Here is a 25,294-nt window from a genome sequence, read left to right as displayed (position 1 = left end):
GAGCGATCGTGTTGAGGACTATGTTAAAGATGAGTTTTTTTTTAACTCAGGGAACTCTAAAGATGTTGACCATTCTAATATGCATTATTTATACATTGTCTTAAGCAGTATTCAGGGGCATCTACTGGGAGTGAAGGGTTTGGGAATAGAGCAGGGATATTGAGGAGAATGATGGTATCTAGAACAATCATTTGGAAGCCAAGTAAAAACAATGTCAAGTGGCATTGAGGGTCTGACTGAAGTCGGTCATTGTGGATTTGTAGTGGTGCCAATCTACATGTTAATGTGGGTTTTTCCCCCTCATTTAAACCTAGGTGTAAAGCAGATTTGGGGATTGATCAAAGTAAGTGCATTGGAAGGGCATGGATATAGGAGGTTAAAGTGTCAGGGAGAGTGTAGTTGTCGTCAGGCCCTCTTAAGGGGCCAGGGATTTGACACACTTGTGTCAAGGTTGGGTAGAGTCACTGTACCTGTTGTGTTCGTCTGAGAATGCCAACGTAATGGGGTCCCTGATAGCGCTGATGGGTTAAATATCAGAAGATTCCAGGGTGGGTGGGTAGGGCGTAGGTTCACTGGTCTCAGTCACATTGTACCTGGTCAGGGGTGGGGAGGTCGACAGTGGCAGCTTTTTAGCTCTGAGTCACCAGTGAAGATGTAGGAAGCTAGATGGGAAGATGAAGAGATGAGCTTTTTATAAGCTGTTGTGGAGGTGCAGATGGCCTATATGGATTGAACTGTTTTAATAGGAGTCTTGGACACAGGGGTCTAGAGCCTGGATGAATGGCTGGACTAAAGATAGATTTTAAAGGTACCAATTCAAATGTGGTAGTTAAAGATTTTTTTAAAAGAGAGTATATAGCTAGAGGAAGAAGTTAGCCCTTACCCTTTCTTTTCTTTTTCAAATCTTCTGTTTAAAATTCTCAACTCCATTTCCCAGGTTAGGGGCCTTGACGAGGTATTTGTATCCATGATACATTTATATATACTCAGCATCTCTTGTGGCCCATGTAACTTTTAAAACTTAATGCATGATTTTTATCCTAATATATTCTCTATTCTTTTTGAGGCAGGTTTCAGGTACGATTCACCTTTGTGTCTCTTCATTGTTTGCAAACATGATAGATCCACAGAAAAAATGTATCAGATTTTTTGGAGGACTGGTTAAAAAATACAGATTCGTAGAAACTCTAGCCTCCCCCAGGCAAGGTTTCTGATTTAGTAAGAGTGGGATGTGATCTAGAAATCTGTGTTTTAAAACAAGCTTCAAGGTGATTTCAACACACACTGAGGTTTGGAAGCAATTTCACTGAGCACAGGATCTCGTGCCTAGGGAATGTTGAAAACAGTTGTTAAATGGATAAAGATCCCTGCTCAGGGCTGTTTCTTTTATCAGATAATATGGTTAAATTGGAAATGCTCTGATGGCTTAGAAAGGGGTGAGGTAAACTTGATGAAAACATGGCTCTAGGTATATAAGTTTTATGATATTCTTGAATATAAAGCAGAGTTTCAGTTTAGTGGTGCATCCTTTCCTCAACCTATTCCACCAATGCTGATGTGACTAATACAGAAAAGTACATTTTATAACCACAGATCTGATATCTGTGAAACAGCTTGCAAAAGCCCATGTTTTAGGTTATAAGGGGGATCAGGCAAGAGGATGCAGAAAGTTCTGTGCAGAAAATCCTAACAATTCACCGTAAAAGAACTGAAAGCACATTCTCTTTACTGCTCCTGGGTAGGTAGTGTCATGGTTATACATAAAGGAAGGAGCTCCAAGGTGATGAATTTTAACAAATATGTTTTTAACAAATATGTTAAAAAAATTTAACAAATATTTGCAAATACATATGCAAATGCATGCCATTTTAGCAGAACCTTTGCTTTTCTGTCATAGAAGCAAAACCATCCTTGACAGTTGCCCGTATTTGTCCATACTGGCTCTTCACTGGTACCCTCAGCAAATCAATGGGCACAAGTTTGAAGGAAAAGAAGGTGATTATATTCGAATTCCAGAGAGGTTATTGGATGTTCCGGATGCAGAAATAATGGCCGGGGAAAGTATATGTGAATTAGTCCAGTTTACAGAGTATAGTAGCCAGCAGTGGTTTATAACTGGAACTAATCTTCATGCCCTGAAAAATAAGGTAATCTATCATTTAAAGAATTATGTGGTTAGAATCTGATTTTTCCTTAGCAAACATATTCCTCAGGATACATTCACTTGATCACATTTGTGGTAAATGCTAGACATGGTGAGCTAATTACGAAACATGTCCTATCTTTATGAGCTAGTTGTAGAATGTTTAGTCTCAAAAATAGTTGGAAATATTTCCTTCATGTTTTATTAAGTAAAAAATATATATATAAGTGGAGAAAGTGAAAAAAAACCATAGCTTTCTCTAATGCTATATTGTATTGTATATCCCGCTTGTGATGAAGTCTGACAATAAAGTCTGTCAGCTGGAGACTGCTCAGCAGCTGGAGTAGAGGTAGAATGTTTGCAGTGGAAAACCAACCAGACAGCCTGCATTCATAAGCTATGAATAATAGTGACAGTAAGCAAGTAACTAAAATGACTGGAAAAATGAAGCGAAGTTCAGAATGGGAGATTCAGTCATGACATTAATTTGAAAAAATCATTACATTTTCTATTCTTTTTGGCATTGTAGGTATTATCTTTGAGTGTGAAAGGCCAGAGTTCACAACCCCTGACCAACAACAATGAGATTCTCTACAGGATTTATGCTGCTGAGCCTAGAATTGTTCCCCAGACATCTCTGTGTCTCCTTTGGAATCAGGCTGCTGCAAGGTACTTGTTAATAATGCTTTAAAATCAGAATTTGTTCCTTCCCCATTCCAGTATCATTAAGCCCAGTGTTTTTTTTTGTACTGAACATAGAGGTCTCAGGTGAGATTTTAGACTGGAGAATAACCTCTACACTAAATGAGACAAAGCAGCATAGGAAATGGTCTAGCCTTGTGCAGGTGGCAAACGCAACCAAACAATTTAAATATGTGTTTAACACATTATGTACTCCTTTATTATTACTACTTTCACGGGACATAGTGTGAGTTCTACTCAATTCAGATAACCTCCCTGTGGTTATTGGTTAATTTATTGAGCAGGGAAGGAATTTCTTTTGACCCCTTCCATCTGGGCTTGTGGTTCTGGATCTGCTGCTCTATGTTTAGAGGGAGTAGTAGGGATTTATAATTCTAGTCCACATATGACTTGGAGTACATTTTGGGATTAAAGCCATGCACAAGAATGAGAAGAAGGGCATGATTCTTTCTTTAACTCTCCTTGGCCTAAGACATGTTTCTGAGCAGTTCTCTCTCTGGGAGCTCAACCAGGGCTGCAGGGTCAGGCATTGCTGGCTTAGAAGGTTTAGGGTTCAAATCAGTCACTAGGTTCTGTTTGTTACTGACTTACAGCCACACCAACTAAAATTCTAAAGAGGGTTCAACAGCTTAGTTGGGTAACCAACTGTCCTTCAAACACCAAAACTCTCCTTAGTCTCGTTGTGAGAAAATAATTTTCCATTGAAATTCCTGATGTCCGAGGACACATCTTAAACCTAATACACTCTACAATCCTCAATATATAATTAATACTGAATGTTTCAAGCTTGAATCTGCAGTTGGGATTAAGAAGTTTTATGTCCTTAGAAAAGTAAAGGGATCAAGAGGCACTGGAAGGGAAGAGGCTCAGTCGGTAGTCACTGAGGGATGCTCGGAAGGCATGGAATGTGACACTGTATTTGCTATAATCATGACAGTTATTGTGGTAAAAGCCAAACCTTATAGAAGGAAACACCTGAAAGAACCCTGCGAAACATTTACATAATACAACTGGCTCAAAATCCAAAAAAGCTGAGCTAGGAAACTTAGAAAAGCATGTAAGTAATTTATGTGGCTCAAAATAAAGGAGTTGTGAAAAATGAGGAAGGGTGAACACTGCACATTTGATGGCTATGTTGACCTTTTGGTATTCTTGAATGCCAGGGAAGAGTACTTTCTGTTGAACACCTTGAGTGTGTTTGCTTTAGATTAGGTAGGGACTGATACTGCTCTTTTGAGAGGACCAGCTTCTTCGGTATTGGGAATGCTTCTGCAGGTTTAGTTAGTATTTAGGCTGCTTCTTAAAGTATCTGTGGGATCTTTGTGTCACGTCTTGGACAAGATGTTCCCTCCAATGTTTCTTCTTGAAAATGTGGTCTGCTTACGTCTTGAGTAAAGAACACTTAGGTTCAGTAAGTTATTTTTTCTTTAAAAGCCATCTCAACGCCTAAAGTATTGATGAAAGAGGAGTAGTGACGATTGTGTTTTTGCCCTAGCTGGTTGTCTGACAGTCAGTTTTGCAAAGTGGTTGAGGACACTTCAAACTACGTGGAATGTGCCTGTTCATACATGTCCGTGTATGCAGTCTATGCCCAGACTGACAACTTGTCTTCATACAACGAAGCTTTTTTCTCTTCTGGATTTATATGTATCTCAGGTGAGTTACAGTATTTTTGAGTCAACAATTTAAAATATCGATGAGAATAAAACCCATTTTCCCGGAGTCTTTTTATATATGCAAGATGTGGGCATACTGTAATTCATCAACACAAGGAGAAAATAAACTTTCCCATGGTCTTGTTCGTTAATTCATACAGCAGTTGTTTATGGAGGACCAACTTTGTACTGAGGGAAAGGAAAGAACAAGACATAGTTCCAACTCATCTGTAATATAAAGTACAGTGTGGGATAGAAGCTAGATAGTAAGAAAGGGTATAGTTGATAGTGCTGTGATTTAGAAGGCAGATTCTGCAGTGGAATATCAGGATTGTGTGAGATAATATAAACAAAGCATTTTGTATTTTCATTAGAAAATAAACCTATCCCTTGGGTTGATTTGTATTCTGCAGTCTAGAGGCTCTAAATATGGCTTAACCACTGTGTTAAAAAAGAAATTGTCTTTCACCTTCTACATCTAGGTCCCATTTCTGGCAGGAATAGGAACTTGAGTTGTGTTAATGTCTGTCAAACTATTTACCTATAACTTAGCTTTGAATAACTATAGAATTATTCTCATTTGCTGTTTTGATTTTGTGTTTGAGAGTCTGAGAATTCCTTACACTATATTTCTGTCCCCACCCTCATCCATTCTGTGCCCTGAGTCATCTTTTACAGACGTACAGCAGCTTCTGTGAACAACATGCTACATAGAGGACTGGGTATAGGGTAACTCTGAAGCCAAATGGCCTGGGTTCAAATCCTGGTCCTGCCATTGGCTAGTTGTGAGACCTGGGCCTAATACCTCCATTTCCATACCCACAATATATGATTTTAAATTGTGTTAGGGCTTCCCTGGTGGTGCAGTGGTTGGGAGTCCGCCTGCCGATGCAGGGGACATGGTTTCATGCCCCGGTCCGGGAAGATCCCACATGCCGTGGAGCAGCTAGGCCCATGAGCCATGGCCACTGAACCTGCGCGTCCGGAGCCTGTGCTCCGCAACGGGAGACGCCACAACATGTGAGAGGCCCGCGTACTGCAAAAAAAAAAAAAATATGCTTAAATTGTGTTAACAGGGTGGTAGATATACTAACTCAGACATTCTGCTTTCATGATATTTTGTGTGTAAATGTGATTATCATTGAATTTATATCTTTTACTTGGTGTGCAAACAGTCCCCTAGCAATCTTTATCGATTAGGAAAATTTTGTGGAGGTAGAAGCATGTAATTAATTATTCTTCTTTGTCCTGGTTGTTAAATCTTTCTACTATAATTTAATGTTCTGTGTCCTAGTTAAAATATTTTCATTATAATTTCATTTTATAAAGTTATACATTTTCCTTAATGTATCTTAATTCTAAACCTAACTTAGATTCAGTAGCAAAAGTTAATAATTTCTTATTCTTAATAGCATCTTCCATAAGAATGATGTTTCTTGCTTAATAGATTCTTCTAGGTACACAGAGTTCCAAAATCAGATGGAGACATCCTATTTTACTTTGATGCAATCTATTTACAGAAATTTCATAGACTGATGAAATAGAGCCAAAAGGTAAAATGCTGAAATAAAATCTATTTAGATATCATTTCATGTATTTCCATAGAGACATAAATCTAAGTGCTAATATAACCCACAAAAATCCTTTGCTTGTTCTAAATACTAAACATCAAAGCAAAGAGTTTTAAAAACTAAAGAGAGAATGTTACCTTGGTTTTTTTTAGAAGACTAGCAGGACTGTAAGATATTTCCTGCGAGAATTGTTAATAAATATGCATTTTTGCAACTAACTCTTGAAAAGACTGCATAGATTTATTCATGTATTTGAGAATCAACACCCAAATATTAATATCTACATTTATTACTTTTGACTTGGACTCATATTTGAAATTATTGGGTTTTTTCCCCTCTGTCCATGACATATTGTAACATGGATTGCACGTTCTGTGGATCAGGAGACATAACGTCCTGTCTTTGTGCTCAGTTTCAGCTTCTGGGGAGGATGACATTCTATCACTCTGAGGGCCCCCAGGAAGGGGGCAAGAGACTTTTATATATCTTACATACACATTCTCTAATTTAGGTCAGGCCACACCAAATATCCCTCTGAATTTGGAAGCAATCTGACAAACTCTTTTCATGAAATGCAGTGACATACAATTAGACAGAAATTAAACCCTTTCTAAAAAAAATCAGGATAGATCACAGTGTATCTGTTCCAATTCTAGTTTACAGTTCTGGTTACTTTACTAGAACAGAACAACTAAAATGATCCAAGTGTATGAAATGGGCATATAGGCCAAGAAGTTAATAATCCTCCGTTTAGAAAGGTGAAAGACTCGGCTATATACCTGTGACTTTTAAAATTGTAAACCAGGTTTATCAAATTCCAAGAAATTAAAGTTATCCCTTGAAGCTAAAAAAAGATAGAAAGGACGAGTAAATAACTGCACAGCAGTGTAACGTTATGGGACTCGCCTCAAAGGTGATTTGGAAGAATCACAACTTACAATAACTTTAGATGATAATGCCATAATTTTATAGTTATTGGGGAACCTAAGCATGGTTTGAGGTACTATTACTATTCGGAGAATTATGTCAAAGAAACCTGCTCTGCTTCCCATAACTCTGTTGATGTTGATCTATCAGAGGTAGACATTGGGTTAAAATCATCCTAATTTTGACTCTGGAGTACAATCCATATGGCCTTATGAACTTAATGAGACGCTGTAACGTTCCATAATCCACTTCGTTTTTAACATCAATACATGAACTAGGTCATGTTTGATGTACTTGTAGGTGGGTGAGTCTCCTGTTTTGAAGTGCTTTTAAGATGAGACCTCACATTTGTTCTTTTTTGTTCTCTTATGATGGAGAAATGCTTTAACACATTAGTCAAACTAAAGCTTTCCCTTTTAAATGATGAATAGTTTTATTTACTCTATAGATTACTAAGTATATAAGTGCCAACACAATGTCATTGTTTACAGTAAGTAACAGGAGATGATTGTCTATAAATTGCTAAATACTAAGACTTACAGGATAAGTAAATCAGCCCAATCCAGAATACTTTGAAGCATGCTTATTCTTTTGTTCAGGTTTATTAAACTGCAAGACTATCCTAAAAAAAAAAAAGAATATTCTAGTTGTGCTTTTATATTTTACAAGCTGATAGTCTAATGGTTTTTCTAGGAAAAAAAAAACTATCAGATGCCACCCATTCATTTTTAATTATTTTTAAATATAAGAGATATTTGCTCAATTTCTGTGTCAGATTCTTCTAAAGATATTAAGTTCATATTCACAGTAATCGTTGTCCTAAGATAGCCATTATAATTATCAAAACAGTTTCATTCTATTTAATGGGGAATTATTGACAAGAAGAATCGAAAAAATGTCAGAACTTAAAAACAAAGCAGTTTTAAGGGGTTACTGCAGGTGGTAGAAGTCAGAGAGCTTAGTCTAATTCTGACATGGCATAAAAATGTTGGATTTCTCTAGCTATGTATCGATAATAACATGTATTGTTTAAGCTGGCCCTGATTGCAAGTGACAGAAAGCAAGTCAAATATCTTAAATAAGCAGAATTTAGTTTCAGGGTTGATTAGTTCAGCACCCCAATGGCATCTTCAGGGGCCCAGCCTCTTTACATTTGTCTGTTTTGCTCTCCTCAAAGGTTTTATTTTATTTTCTCCGCTTTGCCCCTACGTGGTCTTGAGCTGGCTGCAGCAGCTCTAAGCATCCCACAACTCTGCCTAGGCTTGCCAAGGGAAAAGCACTTATCTGGATCCAGTTTTAAGAGCAATGAAAACTTTCCTGAAAACCACCCAGAGCGTTTTCCTGCACATCTCTTTGACCAGAATTGTGCTCTGTGACCTTTCATAAACAGTCTTGGGACAGTTTAACACAGCATTCTTCAGTAGATCTTTCTTCCATGATGGAAATGTTCTGCCCTCTTCAGTGTGGTGGCTACTGGCTACATCTGGTTATTGAGCCCTTGAAATATGGCTGGTACAATTGAAGCCTGAATGTTTAATTCTATTTAATTTTCATTAATTAACATTTAAATAGCCACATGTGGCTAGTGGCTACTGTATTGAACTTCATAGGTCACCCAGAGGCTGGTCTCCTGGCAACCTCTTCCCTCTGGAGTAAACCCTTCCCTCTAATACACAGAACTTGTGTACTCTAAGGTGTTTCGTATTGACTTTTGTTCACCCTAGAAAACTTTTCAGGATTGACAACTTTGTTTTCCTGTCCTTAGCTTATTAGTAGCTGTAATCAAGAGGCATCACGCTGAAGGGAGAGTTGCAGGAATATGGGAATCAATAGAGATGAGCAACAAAAAGTTAAAAAGGTGACAGTTACAGCTATCATTAGGTGGGAGAAGAGAAAAAAACCTAAGCTAACAAGCGAATAACTGATTTAATAATCCAGTGATCATTTGGGTTTTAGATTGATCTGTAGAGAAGACAGAGATACATAAGTAAAGCAATACAAAATTTATAAATATTTTAAAGAGATTTTCCTGGGAAGAAGTGTTAATGTTTGGCTTGTGGAGGGATAAACTTCAGTGATTTGGACAGTATGTCCCGTTTGTAAGTGATGCCAAACAGTAGTTATTTACTGGATATCTATATTCATATACAAACAGTACATATGTATATACACATACAAACATTCGAATATTGTATAGATAGATAAGATCTTTGGTCCACTTTGGTAATAGCAAAAGAATCCAGCGGTTCTTTAGAGTTTTTCTTATCTAAATCAAAGATTATCAATGTTATTATTTTGTTAAGGGTAATTTATCTTCCATCTTACTATCTAATCATATAGAAAAGTTATTTGTGTTAGTAAACTGATTAATTGCCTTTTTCCAACGGATTCTGTAACCTACATAGTGCTAGGGGAAAAAGCAAATGAAAATTATTCAATCAGCAACTTGTTTTTCTACATAATTGCCAAGGAATCAGTTTTTACGAACCTGTTTAGAGTATACAATACCTGGAATTGTTACACTTTATTTTCAAAAATTTCTATTTATAATTATACCTTTTTGTACCCTGTGATTTACATATTAAGGGAATTTAAACCAAAAAAAAGTTACAATTTTTAAAAAACTGACTTGTAAATTTAAATTATGTTTGCTGAATACAGTTCTTCAATATCAGATAAGAAAATAAAAGATAAATACTTAGCATATAGTGTTTAGGAACTTGGTAATTGAAGTATTTATTTCTTTAAATCTATTCAGTATCTCTCCCAAGGCCAGTTGAGGCTAGGCTGCTTGAGGTTTTTTTAGCCGCATTCTTTTCTCCTAAATAAAAAATGCATCTAGATAATCATCATACATTACACTTACAGGCTAATAGAACCTAGCCCATTCTTCTGCCACTGGCTTTGAATCCTGGACTGCCACCAGGTGTCATGCTAGCATTTTAATTGAAGCTTAATAGACTTAATTAAATATTACTGATCTGGTCAAGTTCAACTGTACTAAATTTATATCATGAAATGGGAGTATAGTGGAGAATTACCAAGTTAGGGGAAAAGGCTGTGAATAAGTTCTTCTTGTGAACTAGAAAGAAACAGCTGACGCAGGAGTATTTCTCCTTTGCCCAGCCCTAATCCCCTTGCCTCATATTGTTACCATCCACCACAGTAAACTCATAGTAAAGCACATATTTGTGATCATGTGGCCGGCAATGAAATGAGACTTCCAAGGCCCTGCTTTTAAGTCAGTGTGGTAACACACACAGACCCCCTCCACACACACTCTCACACTCAACCTGAACCTTCAGTTTAAGGTGACTCTGACCATCACAGGAAGTTCAAAGTGTACATTTGTGAGTTTGGAGCAACAGCTTAAATAATTTATAAGCTACCTAAGTAACAATGCAGTTTCTGGCTATACTGTGTACCTGTGTGGGAGGACTGGGCAGGCAGCCCCAGGACCTGCGCACCTGTCCCAGAACACCTCATGGCAGCCTTCCTAAAAGTGGATTACTCCTGATTTCTTGGCCAAATTTCTAGGCTGAAAGCCTTGGCTAATGCAAAGCCTCACTTCCTGTGTGGAACTTTGTCTACCTAACGCAAACCTAAACATATTGAAAGCTTTTCCCAGAAGGATTTCTGAGAGGCATTTCTGTGCTGACAATTAGCCACAGACCCCATGTGCGCATTTTGCAGATGCCCAGTCCACTTATGCCAACGTGTGGTGTACGTACTTGAGAAGTTTGTTCCATGGCTTCAGAAAAGATAATGAAGAAACAAAATGTTAAACAAATGCAGCGTCTCCTGCTTGCCACGGAGGCGTTGATGAATGAGCTAATGCATGCAGAGTACAGGGCAAAGCAGCATACACAAGCCAGTTGTTATGTTTCAACACTTCTTAGACAAAATAACCCTACTGAGGATGAGAGTGGAGTAAAAGGCTTAAGTGATAAAGCAAATAGGTTACTTTGTGCAGCACATTTAAATTGTAAGAGGCAGGAAATATTTTCAAAATATATATACGTTCTACATTTAAAACCTAACATTAAAAGAAATTTATACAAATTGCAAGATAAAAGATTTATGCGTTAGTCCTAAGATTCTGATCTTCCCCTTGAAGTAGTATAGGTAGGTGAATTCAAGTAGATTTAAAGAAACTAAGAATAATGTTCTTCACACTACTTGGAAATGTAGATGTCTAGGTTAAAAATCATCTCAGTGAGAAAGAACACATTTTGTTCCTGGTTTTGGCACCCAGGAGCATAAGGTTGCTTTAAAAATTCATAATCACCACTGTTGTAATTACATAATTATTTCTAGTAGACAAAAAGGGGTAATTACCAAACTTGAGTTTTGATAGCGCCATTCACAATTTTATGCCTGAAAAATCCTATTCACCTCCCTAAATATCTCTATTTAGAAAGCCACCTGATCATGGAAAATTAGATTGGAATTTGATTCTTAAACAGTAAAACTTGTCTAAATTATTAATCTGCTTAACTTGTGCTTTCCTTTTAGTAGGGAAATAAGCAAGTAGATATTTGAAATTTAAAGTTACCCTTGGGCTTAATAACTGTGAGGATTTTATATGTCTTGTCAAGTGGACTGGATTAAGATTGGAACATGAATGTTCCCTGAGATGTTGTGCTATGCGGCCTTATGTGCTTACCTTTTCCAGAGATTTTACCATGCTTCTGTTTATTCATGGATTGTAAAACCACACATGGGCTTTTTTTGTTTCTACAGGTCTCTGCCTGGCTGTTCTTTCCCATATCTTCTGTGCCAAGTATTCCATGTTTGCAGCTAAACTTCTGACTCACATGATGGCAGCCAGCTTAGGTACACAGGTAGGAGAGCGCTGGGATTTCCCACTTTCATGTGATGTTCATGTTTCTTCTTCTGTGATCCTTGAGTATAAGTAAAGTTTAATCTCAATTTAGTTGAAATAAGCTTGTTTAAATTGTAGTGGAGGAGGCTGGGGAAGGAGAGCAGTAAGAGGAAATGAGAGTATCAGGTCTAAAAAGTGTCTTCTGTGAACTTTCTACAGAGAATTACCTTAGTGTCGCTGCTTACAAGAAAATAACTGCTGCTTATCGTGAAGCATCATATTGTCAATTTATGTATTACTAATGTGTATATATGTTAAAATGGGCACATTTTAATTTAATCTGAATAAAATATGCTCTGTTACAGATCCTTTATATGGAGGGCATTAAAATGATATATGCTATTTATTTATTTATTTATTTATATTTGGCTGCATTGGGTCTTTGTTGCTGCGCGCAGGCTTTCTCTAGTTGCGATGAGCGGGGACTACTCTTCGTTGCCCTGTGCAGCTTCTCGTTGCGGTGGCTTCTCTTGTTGTGGAGCACGGGCTCTAGGTGTGCGGGCTTCAGTAGTTGTGGCACGGGGGCTCAGTAGTTGTGGCTTGCGGGCTCTAGAGCACAGGCTCAGTAGTTGTAGTGCATGGGCTTAGTTGCTCCGCGGCATGTGGGATCTTCCCGGACTAGGGCTTGAACCCGTGTCCCCTTCATTGGCAGGCGGATTCTTAACCACTGCACCACCAGGGAAGCCCAAAATGATATATACTTTAAGACATCTGGATAATATATTTTGCTTCATTTAATATTATAGAATACAGTTTGGTAGAACATTCTTTTTTGAAAAACCGTTTCTATGGCAGAAGAAATAGTGTGAAAAGCATTGAGTCATTCATTAGCATGCATTTTAAAGCACACAGTTTAAAGCCCGGAAGGCAGATCAAAAAGATGAAATTAAATGCCTTTTCTGTCCATAAGATATTCACAGTCTGGAACAGTAGATGTACATACAAATAACTCTAATGCAGTGTAATTAGTATGAACACAGACTACTTGTAAATATAGTTGAGGACTTAATATTTCTGCGAAGGTAAGGGAAGTCTTCACAGAGGAGGTGATATTTGGGGTGGGGTCAAATGAGAAACTCATGCAGTTTGTTGATTAGGAGTAAGATGGGCATAGACATCTATATAAGCAAACAGGAAAAAGCATAATCACTTCTACTTGAAGACTGTAATTACAGTTTCAACCGGAAGAATACACTATATAATGTTATTATTGAGAAAACTTTGTAATATTGTTTTATAAAATTTCCTCATTTCTGGGTAGGTGGGTGCACATCTGAAGTGCAGAAAATGCTGGTGCCTGATTGTGTGCTGGTGTATGCATGTGTTCAGTTTACGTAAATTTATTGTGCTGTCCCTACACTTAGGAGTTGCACGCATTTTAGAATGCTAATGACATTCTATTGAACTCCAAACAGAACCTTTAAAAATAATACTAGAGGAGGAGCTGAAATATAAAATGGAAGATTATCTGGGACATTGGACTTCTCTTGCCTTTTTTGGTCCCAGGAGTGAAAATGACATGAGTAAATTTCATAACTCTATTTTTTAGGGAACAATGAAGTGCTGAATTCTAAGTAGAAGATCCCAGATTGTGCTTTTAAAGTACCTATGAACTATGAGAGGTAACAGCTGTTACCAAAGGGGGGCTTACATTGAGTTTGACAAGACTATTTATATTGCCTTGGTAGCTATCTTAGTTGTCTGATCTTGCCTTTGCTTCTTGTATTTAAGATCTTAGAAAACCCACCTTCCATAATTAGAGTTTACTTGGCTGTATTCACCACCCACTCTGGTGATTTTTTGGCAGCAGAATTTGTACAAGTCTTAATTATAGAACCATAGAATTACAGACAACTCTTCAGTGTCCTAGCAGACAAATTTGCTCATGTCTAGGGATGTAAAAAAAAGACAGGATTTATATCTTGGGACACTGCCTTCAGATTCACATTATACTTAACATTAATTTTGGAGAAAATAGTCAAATCCGTGTTATTCAGTATATTTTTAGAATAGATAAAGCAACGTGGCATGAAAAATCCTACAATGTATGACTTGTCATGTGACGTAACTAAAAAAGAACTTCCGTAGTTTATTTTTGGCAGGAAGAATTGTTGATAGGTTGTGGATAGAAAGTACTGTTTCCTCAAAATGTTTTACCTATCTACTTTGATTTTTAAAAATACTCTCTAAATTAAAGAGAATAATTTTCTCCTTTAAAACCTTTTAGCAAAGCCTTTGAAAAATTCTTAGACTCTCCAAAAAAAGGAATGAAGCTGACTGCAGGAACTTGGGCCTACCCTTTCATTTATGAATTTTAAAATCACGTTTATATCTCCAGTTACAGAATCTTGCCAGTGGGGGGATTCCAGTTCCAGTCTTGGACCTCTCATTTGGGATCCTCCATCAACTATATGTTCACATTCTTATAGTTTAAGTTTCCTGTAGAGAAGTCTTAAAAAATACAGTTTGGCCTGTGGGTCTTTGGCTAAAAGAGTAAAATTTCTCTAGCTGACCTCAAGTGTTTGAGTTGTGAATACTCTGTAGACAGGTCTGCCAAGACCATTTGGTTTTAAATCTTTATTGCTGGCCTAGGACTAAGTCGAATGGCTTTTGTGGAAAGGGGAAGAATAAAAATGTAATGGCCTCTGACTTCCTTTTAGGGCAGTGTGTCAGTGAGGGAAGCAATCAGCATCAGGAAAATGTGATAGTCTGTGTTTCTCGAAACATATATTGTATCTAATGTTCTTCCTTTAAAAGACAAAAGATTCTGCTTTAATCTAGAATTTGTGTCGTTCAAGCATCTTTGAGAACCACTGACTATAAATTACCAGCAGGTGGCAGTAAAAGATTTTTTTTTTTTTTTTTTTGCAAAACCGGTTTTTAGTCTCTAGCAAAGATGGAGTTCAGTAGAGAACTTAAGATGTTTTCACAGCACTTCTTGCACTGGGCTAGAGAGTATTCTTCTGCAACTTAGCAAACATGCATTTGTGATTTTCTACCTTTCTCTTTTTATCCCCTTTGTTCAGAATTGAACTAATGAGTCTGAAAGGCACGGTAAGAAAGCTTGTGCATCAGTAGCTTGGACTATATCTTTCTGTCATTTATCATTTATAGTTAAATTCAGGGGTATAACATTATTTTCATTATATTTATGTTGTATAAGCTTTAAGGAGTGTGTTGTTGGAGAAAAGTATGTTTAAATGTCGCAGAAGTTTTAAGATAAGATCTGTGTTTTCAGTATTGTTTATTTTAAAAGTATGTATTTTTCGGGGCTTCCCTGGTGGCGCAGTGGTTGAGAGTCCGCCTGCCGATGCAGGGAGCACAGGTTCGTGCCCCGGTCCGGGAGGATCCCACGTGCCGCGGAGCGGCCGGGCCCGTGAGCCATGGCCTCTGAGCCTGCGCGTCCGGAGCCTATGCTCCGCAACGGGAGAGGCCACAACAGTGAGAGGCCCGCGTACCGCAAAAAAAAAAAAAAAAAAAAAAAAAGTATGTATTTTTCTTCAGTGCCAAGTTAATGTTTCTCACTCATCTAAAAGAAAATGATTAAATGGCAAGAAATTGTGAGATCATTATCTTTAAATATGAAGGAGAAGAGAGCAAACAAATTTTCATGGCATTGGTGATATTTCTTGGAAAAACATCTAATTATATCTTAGGAATTTTTATCTTAGAATCACATTGCCAGCCCATGTGTGCCCTGATAAGGCTGGTAAACAACTAGGACAAAGGACAAGTTTGCAGTTCAGGGTTCTCAGTTCTGGGGGTTCTGTCAGGAAAAGCAATTCTCCAAATCTAAAAAAAGAACAGAAGTTTCCTCATAGAAAGATGATAAGACAGAACTGCATTTACTCTGATTAATAAACTTAACCAGAGGGAAACGTTTGTTTGTTTGTTTGTTTTCTCTGTTTTTTGTTTGCATGGCTTAAGCACCTTTTTCTGAAACTGAAGAGCAAATTAGTCTAGAAAAAAATGTATGTAAAAATACTCTCTGAATTCAGATGACACCGAGTATCTGAGAATTTGAAATACTTAAATATGAATTTTGGGTAGCCGCTGGATGTATGGGAGTTTTAGCTTCCATAGGCCCTCTCCTTAAGAAGGGACAAGGAAATCGCCTTAAAATTCAGAGGACAGTTCTCTGGAATTTAGCAAAAAGTTGGACTGTAAGTGACTTGTCCAGTTTCCTCATTCTGTAATGCTTTGGGATGTCGTCTTGCAATGTCATTTTGTTTCCCGGGTAGGATTCTGTGTAGATACTCCTGCCAATAGATTCTGCTTTAATCTGTAATTTATGTTATTTTAGCTTTGAGTATCTAGCATTTTTGAGATGCAGAATCATTGGCTGTACGTGAAGGAAGCCAGAAGCCAACTGTGACCTCTTCAGTACTGATTCCTTATGGCTACTCCAGGGTCTGGTTTCTCTCCTGGCAGCTTGCACTGTTGTGTTGAGTCTTTCAGCTCAGGAAAGTCATTGTGTGTGTAGGGTCTGAAAACATGTATCTTATAGGCATATCTTTTTGGATTGAAGCAGAGTCAGACAGAAATTGTAAAATATTCATTACTCAGAACAGATTTTTCATTAGCTGGAAGTTTTAGTTAATTGCTTGTTAAGCAGGGTATCCTTTGTTATTTCTGCTTTTGTTATTTAAGAAAAAGGAATTTAAGAGTTTGAGTACAAGAATAAAAATTGGACCTTGTTTTGAGGATTGGGAAGCACGAAGGATCATTATTCAGTGAAACATTTATGATCATTTGTTCGTGTAGATGTAAATGGATTAGGAAAGTGTTTCCTAAAGTTGGATGTAGGCATCTTGTTAAAATTCAGATACTAAATCATTAAGTCTGGGTGGGTTTCTGGATCCCACTAGTTGAGAGATTAGGTTAGCTCTGTTAGGACCCAGATACACTTCTGGTTGTTGTTGCTGCTGTTGCTGTTATTGTTTTTATTATTACTATTATTATTATTACTAAATCCATAGTACTAACCTATTTTTCTTTACTCTAAAAATAATTTCTGTAAGAAATTCCATTAATTAAATTTTTACTTCATTTAAAGTGTCATTGCCTTGAAACCGCTTACAAACATTTATCTTTCCATCCTGAAGGGAAAACTTCGGCTACCGTTTCCTTCTGGCTTTCTTTTCTTCCTCCTGGGTTACTAAGAAAAGATCCTCAGACATGGGAACTAATGTAGGACTGAGAGTGCAGACCAGACTTTTATTTTGGTCTTTCTCATAGCATTTCACACTTGCAGAACTTCTCGGTATTGTACGTGGACGTAAACCACTAGAAAGAAGGTGTAACCAGCACCTCCACCACCATGTCTTTCCTATAAAGAGCTTGTAAGCGCCTCCACTTCAATAGTATTGAGTATGTAAGGCTTTTATTTTTTATACAAAAAATTGTTAGGTATTTAACTGTACCTTTCCTTCACATAGACATTAATTTGGTGAACATGAATAAAGAGCATTCTGCACACAGATATGAATATACATTTGAGTTGAACTTATTAAACTATTTGATTCTAGTTTAGGTATGCTCATTAATGTGGCCAAAATAGTATCACTATTCATGACTATGAATGCCCATTCAATCATCCAGCAGTGAAATTAAAGCAAAAAAAAAATTGAACAAACCCTACTTATCCCCCATCAGGATCATCATTCATCTATGAACTCATCTGCTTCCACCTCATCTACCATATGCACAGTATTGAGATTGTGCAACGGGAAATGCCAGGCAAGATATATACACATGAAGCATGTAGATAACAGTCTGAAAATGAACCTTATGGTAAGAACCAAGTTGTATGTAGAAGAAAGACTCCTCTTCTCTAGGATACTAGGTAGTATTGCATAAGCTGTGGGTGAGGGCCTTAGCTTGAAAAGGCTCCACAGAGCAAGTGCAATCAGACTTGGTTGTTGAAAGATGGATAAGATTTGAAGAAATAGGATGTGGCACATTCTAGGCAGGGGAAAAGAACAAGAATAAAGACCTGAAGGGTTTAGTGACCCTGGGAATTCCACTTAGGTAAGACCTGCCCCTGGCATAGGGAACTAGATAAGCCATCGAAGGTGAGGTAGTTGTATATTGTCTGAGAATTGGTGGGAGTCACCAAGGAGTAGTCCGAAAGGGCACAGTGTGAAAGGATTGTTCCAAAGGATTGATCTGGCAATTAGGGTTTAAATAAAAAAATGGATTAAAATGGAAGAATGCCTGGAGATGGGTTTAGAGAGGCGGGGTGGGGAGCTTTTACCATCATCTGGTTATGTTGGGTCACGTAACCAGTGGCAGTGGACAGTGGTAGTGGCAATGAGAATTCAAAGGAAAGAAGAGGGACTAATAAAAAACACCCTGTTTTGTGCTATGAAAGTATCACTGTTTTAGTTTTCTTTTTAAATCAATACAAAGGTCACACTGTAAATTTTATTTTATTTAATAAACGTGTTAATAAACATTAATATAATACCTACTAAGCATTATATGAGGTTGGCACTAGTACTCTTCCTATTTTACAACTGAGGAAACCGAGGCACAAAGAGTTTTAAGTTATTTGTCCTAGGTCACGTAGCGATACGTTACAGAACTGGAAATTGAGCATAAGCACCCTTTAACCACTATGTATACTGCCTCATAAATCGTGAATTAATGAGATTTACCCTATCACCAAAGAGATAGATAGCCTTTTCTTATTTAAGTCATTTGACTTAAACAGAAAAGGCCAGAAGTTTTAATAGATATGGAGAAGGATACATGCAATTTTGGGCATTAGGAATTTAGAGTTCCCATAGCACATTTAAGCTAGTGATTTCAATGTTAGCTACATAAACAAGTGTTGACACTATAAAATAGTTCTTTGGGACAGGTTGAGGAGAGAACCTGATTATAGAATACATGTAACTAATGTCACAAGGGCTTGCCTTTATGGCACTGAACTGTGCCGTAAAACATTTACATGTATTGCTTTATTCACTCCTTGTAACAACCAGATGAGGTGGGTACTTTTATCATCCCTATTTTACAAATGGAAAGAATGGGACTAAGAAGTTCAGTTACCTGCCCTAACCTTCAGAGCTAGAATGTGGCAGCTGGAAGGGTCTGAACTCAAGTCCATCTGCTTCCAAAATCTGTGTGTTTTAAGACACTGTGCTGTGTGGAATGAGAAGGATCATTAGAAGCAGCTAACTAAAGCATAGTTAAAGTTTCTGAGGCCAAGGAAGGAAAAGATGTTTCAAATGGAAGGATTTAGCATCAGTGGGAGATTAGTCCTCCAGTTTGGCAAGAACAAAGTCACTGGAAACCTTGGTGAGAGATGATGAAAATAAGACACAAAAGGTTAGGGAGTTCAGTCGATCGGGAGGAAATGGAAGGGTTGTTTCAGACCACACCTGAGAGGAGCTTGGCGGTGAAAGAAGGGACCTGTTGGGGCACAAGAAGCGGGAACAGCTCTGGCGCCTCTGATATAAAAAGCTCGCTGAAGGGAAGCTGGACCCTGGGGCTACCAGCCACCACCCACCAAAGGGGTAGGTCTCCTCTTCTCCCATCCCACTCCCCCTCCCACATTGGTATTTTTATTTTCTTGAAATAGAACTTTCTTTAGCAGTTTGATGAAAGGGTAATAGGAATTTGTAAATTTCTCTGTGATCCATGTTTTTATTTATACTTTTTGATTACTTTGACATTTTTTATGCCTAAGACAAGTAACTTCCTGCTCGTGTGCCTAACCTAATCATGTTATACCTAGGAGACAATTAAAGCTCTAGTTTGAGCTCGTTTTTTTCCCCCCATTTCTTGAATCCAAATTTTCTTTGATGACCTTACATTTTTGGTATTATTATTATTGAATTTCACGTAAACTTGCAATCAGTCATGAAGTAAATCTGTAGCTAGTGTTTATCAAATAATGTTATAATCCATTCTACAACCAAAAATATTAATATTATGCTATTCACAAGTATGTGCTTTGAGGGATTAAGATGATATTGGTATTTAAATGGAGGAAAACTTGAAGAAATAATAAGTTTCATGTTTGCTTTCTTCTTAAGAACATATTTATATATCAAAATTTTTTATTCTTAAAATCTTTTAATAATAAAATCCAGCTCCTTTTTTCCAGCAAGCTTTCAAAATTCAGCTCAACCGTAGATTCACTAAATTGAAAATAAGTGGACGCTGAAGATACAAAAATAGTATCATGGTCACACTACTGGGAAATTCAAACTTTCCCAAGTGCTGAAGTAGCAAAGCAACAGAAAGAGTGAGTAATATTCTGAATGAGGCTACAGTGACATTATCATGTTTGCAACATGGCTTTTGTTACTAGGAAAAATTGTGAAGCAAATCCAGACTTTACCAGAAAATACCAGTTTGGAATCTTCTGTTACAGCCTCAAAAATATAAACTATCCTTGACTTTTAAAAGTCTTCTTTTGATCTCCCTAAGTAAGGAAAATCAGCATCTGAGAAAAAATGTTTTTATGAAAGTTTAATGATAGCTCTAAAGAACTTTAAGTAACAAATATGGAATGTAGGAGGAAGAGTCCCATTTTTGGAATTAGAGGACCAAATGGGGGAATATCTCTGAGCTGCAATCGGAAAATCATTGGAAAAATAATAAGAATGCCTGGGCTTCCCTGGTGGCGCAGTGGTTGGGGGTCCGCCTGCCGATGCAGGGGACATGGGTTCGTGCCCCGGTCCGGGAAGATCCCACATGCCGCGGAGCGGCTGGGCCCGTGAGGCATGGCGGCTGAGCCTGCGCGTCCGGAGCCTGTGCTCCGCAACGGGAGAGGCCACAGCAGTGAGAGGCCCGCGTACAGCAAAAAAAAAATAAAAAAATAAAAATAAGAATGCCTGCCTTGCAGAGTTGTTAACAGGATAATAGGTCATGTTCAAAAATCTTGAAACACAAGGCCTAGGGAACAAACAAGGGGCAAAGGCGGAGGGTAAGGATGATTCCTGCTGCCACACAACACTGCAGAGGCCCGTTGGGTTCTGCTCTGAGTCCAACGCTTCCTAATGCCCTCTGGAGAGCTGAGCCTGCTTTTCTCTTCCGGAGGTTTTCTTAAATCAACAGCAAGGGAGGTGAAAGTTTCTTCAGCCCCACCGTTTTTAAATAATTGGCTCTATCATGCCTATTATCACACCTCTCACTGTACTCTCCCAGAAGGGTTTTTATGTTGGTCTGCATTATCTTTAGACACTATATTAATTTTTGCTTTGTTTATATTTTTCAAATGTGATTTTTTCCTCCTAATCTTAAGTATCTTCTAAGTGTTGTGTCTTTATTGCTTGTGTTGCATTGTTAGAACCTTAAGAACGGTAGAGATATAGATAGATATTTGAAAAAAAAACTGCATGTGTGTCTGTGTGTATATGGTTTGACCTTGGGAATGTGGATGTGTGTACATTTGAAATTTGCAATAGGTATTAAAAAAAAAATTTATAGAAGTATAGTTGATTTACAATGTTGTGTTAATTTCTGCTGTACAGCAGAGTGACTCAGTTATACATATATTCTTTTTCATATTCTTTTCCATTATGGTTTATCACAGGATATTTTTATTTTAACATCTTTATTGGAGTATAATTGCTTTTCAATGGTGTGTTAGTTTCTGCTTTATAACACAGTGAATCAGCTATACATATACATATATCCCCATATCTCCTCCCTCTTGCATCTCCCTCCCACCCTCCCTATCCCACCCCTCCAGGTGGTCACAAAGCACGGAGCTGATCTCCCTGTGCTATGCGGCTGCTTCCCACTAGCCATCTTTTTTACATTTGGTAGTATATATAAGTCCATGCCACTCTCTCACTTCGTCCCAGCTTACCCTTCCCCCTCCCTGTGTCCTCAAGTCCATTCTCTACGTCTGCATCTTTATTCCTGTCCTGCCCCTACGTTCTTCAGAACCATTTTTTTTTTTAGATTCCATATATATGTGTTAGCGTACGGTATTTGTTTTTCTCTTTCTGACTTACTTCACTCTGTATGACAGTCTCTAGGTCCATCCACTTCACTACCAATAACTCCATTTCGTTTCTTTTTATGGTTGAATAATATTTATCACAGGATATTGAATATAGTTCCCTGTGCTATACAGTAGGACCTTCTTGTTTATCCATGCTGTATATAGTAGTTTGCAGCTGCTAATCCCAAACCCCCAATCCTCCCCTCCCCCCACACCCCCCGACAGCCACACATCTGTCCTCTGTGTCTGTGAGGATGTAGATGTGTTCATTTGTGCCGTATTTTAGATCCCACATATAGGTGATATCATATGGTATTTGTCTTTCTCCTTCTGACTTATTTTGCTTAGTATGGTAATCTCTAAGTTCATCCATGTTGCTGAAGGTGGCATTACTTCATTCTTTTCTATGGCTGAGTAATATTCCAGTGTGTGTGTGTGTATCTATCTAGATAGGTAGATAGATACACACACACACACCATATCTTCTTTATCCATTCATCTTTCAGTGGACATTTAGGTTGTTTCCTTGTTTTGTCTATTGTAAATAGTGCTGCTATGAACATAGGGGTGCATACATCTTTTCCAATTATAGTTTTGTCTGGGCATATGCCCAGAAGTGGGATTGCTGGATCATATGGCAACTCTGTTTTTAGTTTTTTTTCGAGGAACCTCCATGCTGTTTTCCATAATGGCTGCATCAGTTTACATTCCCACCAACCGTGTAAGAGGGTTCCCTTTTCTCCATACTGTCTCCAACGTTTATTATTTTTAGACTTTTTAAATAATGGCCATTCTGACTGTTGTGAAGTGGTACCTCTTTGTAGTTTTGAATTGCATTTCTCTAATAATAGTGATGATGAACATCTTTTCATGTGCCTATTGGCCATATGTATGTCTTCTTTGGAGAAATGTTTATTTAGATCTTCTGCCCATTTTTTGATTGGGTTTTTGTTTTGTTTTGTTTTGTTTTTGAGTTATATAAGCCATTTGTATATTTTGGAAATTAAGCCCTTGTTGGTCGCATCATTTGCAAATATTTTCTCCCAGTCCTTACGTTGTCTTTTCATTTTGTTTATGGTTTCCTTTGCTGTACAGAAGCTTGTAGGTTTGATTACGTCCCATTTACTTATTTTTGGTTTTATTCCTATTGGGAATAGGCATATTTTTAACAAAGGGACACTATTTAACGAAACAGTACCGCTAAGGACTACTGTAAGCCCTTGATCTGCGTAATTCCATGTAATCCTTACGACACCCTGTGAGACCGTCAGTATTATTATGATTGCCTCTGCATTGCACATGAAAAATCTGAGACCCCAAAAGGTTACATTACTTGCCCAGGCCCAATGCCCCATCTCTGTCTGAGAAAGACACCTCAGAACCCTTCAATAGTGCCTTTCCCCTCCACTTCCATGGAGCATAACAGCATGGTCTCCTGCAGACAGCTTTAAAAAAAAAGAAAAAAAAGCCTTGTTGAGATTGAATTCACATGCCATACATTGCAGCCATTGAAAGTGTACAATTCAGTGGCTTTTAGTATATTCACCGAGTTGTGTACCCATTTCCACAATCAGTTTTATTTTTGTAGCTTTATTGAAGTGTAGTTAACATTTGCTACTAGAGTAATCATGTTAGTAGGCCTCTCTTTAATCTTTTTAGCTCCTCAACATCTTGCTTCCTTTTGTGGCTCTTTTCAATGACTGGCCCTCACAAAATTGGTTTTTATGTTTCCATATACATCTGTAAGTCCCAGGAAGCTGTGCCTGAGTTTTAGCTTCTTGCTTTACCTACAGTGTCTTACACTTAATTGCCTATCTGCCTAACTGAACTTTAAGTTCCTGAGCAAAGCGACTATTCTTTTTTTACATCATATACTATGCCAAAAGGTGTATAAGAGGGCCAAAATAACAGCAGTTATACAAGTAAAGTAGCATTTTCTATCGGCTTGTTAGTTGTGTGAGTCCAGAACCACCTTTCTGGCAGAGCCCCATTTGGATCCCATCTCCTGGGAACGTGTACTTTGTGTTCTGCCAGGGATGAGGAGGAACTTGGTTTCAGGCACTATGTTTTGGTTGTAAGCGTGAATGTTATTGCCAAGTTGAAAAAGTTACATGTCACATATCAACAACCAAGTGCATTTCCTGGCCAGGTTTCACGTGTAGAAGATGGCATGTGCAAATGATTTTATGGGCCTGGAAACGGAGAAATTCCACAGCAACCCCAGACCTCACCTCTAAGCCGCACCCCAACCCAATCTATGCCCTTGATCCTTCTGGAATACAGAAATCAAAGTTAAATGAAAGTCAGCTTCTGAATTGATATTCTCAATTTTTGCATGTTTTAAAACTATTTTAGTATGGATATTCCCTTTGAAAAATATGTATAGGATTAACCATATTTGGAAATTAAATGCATTTTATCTCTCTTCTTCCAGAGGATATCTCAATTGTATCCTTTTCTGTCAATCTTTGCCTTTATCATACTCATCTAAGCCATCTCTCTTTTATAGTAGTGTCCAAATTATTACCCATGGTTTTGCTTTGGCCCCTTTCTTTATAATCTATTCTCTTCTCAGCAGCCACAGTAGTCCTTTGCAAGACTAAATCAGCTCAAGTCACTCTCCCACCTAAAATCCTTCAGTGACTTCCTACTGCACTAAAAGAGAAACTTCTGACCTGCATCCAACAGACCGTGAGGATCACCCCTGCCTACATTGATCTCACCTCCTCCCATCTCCACCCGTTCACCCAGCACCAGTGACAGTGGACTCTTTTCAGGGCCTTAAACATGCCACCTCCTTCTTGTCTTGGGTCCTGGGTTCCAGTTAGTCTCTAAGCCTGGAAAGTTCTATACTAGTGCTTTGCTCATTCATGTATTCATTCATCCATCCTTCATTCACACTCAGCTCCCATAGTATCACCTCAGAACAGCCTCCCTGAGTAGCTCTCCCGCCCCACAATATCGCATCCTCATTATGTTTGCTTTATATCATATATCGGTATCTGAATCCTCTTGTTCATTTGTTGTATTCATTCCCCTTCCTCGCTCCCTACTCCCCTTCTCCTAGAACGTAAACTCCATTAGATCAGGACTCCCCTGTCTTGCTCATTGCTGTGTTTCTAGCACTCATAAAAAACTTTTTGACACGTACTAGATTTCCAATAAAAACTAGTTAGAATAACAGAACAAACAGTGAGGTGAAAGGAAATTGCAGGCTTGCTCCTAATGAACGTCTTCAATTTAAAACTAACCTATCGGGCTTCCCTGGTGGCGCAGTGGTGGAGAGTCCGCCTGCCGATGCAGGGGACACGGGTTCATGCCCCGGTCCGGGAAGATCCCACATGCCGCAGAGCGGCTGGGCCCGTGAGCCATGGCCGCTGAGCCTGCGCGTCCGGAGCCTGTGCTCCGCAACGGGAGAGACCACAACAGTGAGAGGCCCGCATA

At 38.2% G+C, this 25,294-nt stretch overlaps 1 protein-coding gene across 1 annotated transcript in view; it reads left to right on the top strand.

Annotated features, from left to right (window-relative positions):
• Window positions 1-25,294, top strand: part of ADGRV1 (adhesion G protein-coupled receptor V1) — a 524,493-nt gene that overhangs the window by 221,076 nt on the left and 278,123 nt on the right. The window contains exons 79-82 of the mRNA XM_004263660.2: window positions 1,898-2,147; window positions 2,673-2,812; window positions 4,341-4,501; window positions 11,742-11,842. Of these exons, the coding sequence (XP_004263708.1) occupies window positions 1,898-2,147; window positions 2,673-2,812; window positions 4,341-4,501; window positions 11,742-11,842 (652 nt within the window). The remainder of the gene's footprint in view (window positions 1-1,897; window positions 2,148-2,672; window positions 2,813-4,340; window positions 4,502-11,741; window positions 11,843-25,294) is intronic.

The sequence above is a fragment of the Orcinus orca genome, chromosome 3 (assembly GCF_937001465.1).
Source record: "Orcinus orca chromosome 3, mOrcOrc1.1, whole genome shotgun sequence".
Taxonomy (NCBI): domain Eukaryota; kingdom Metazoa; phylum Chordata; class Mammalia; order Artiodactyla; family Delphinidae; genus Orcinus; species Orcinus orca.
Note: the sequence above shows the minus strand (reverse complement) of the source record. Positions and strands in the feature narration are given on the sequence as shown.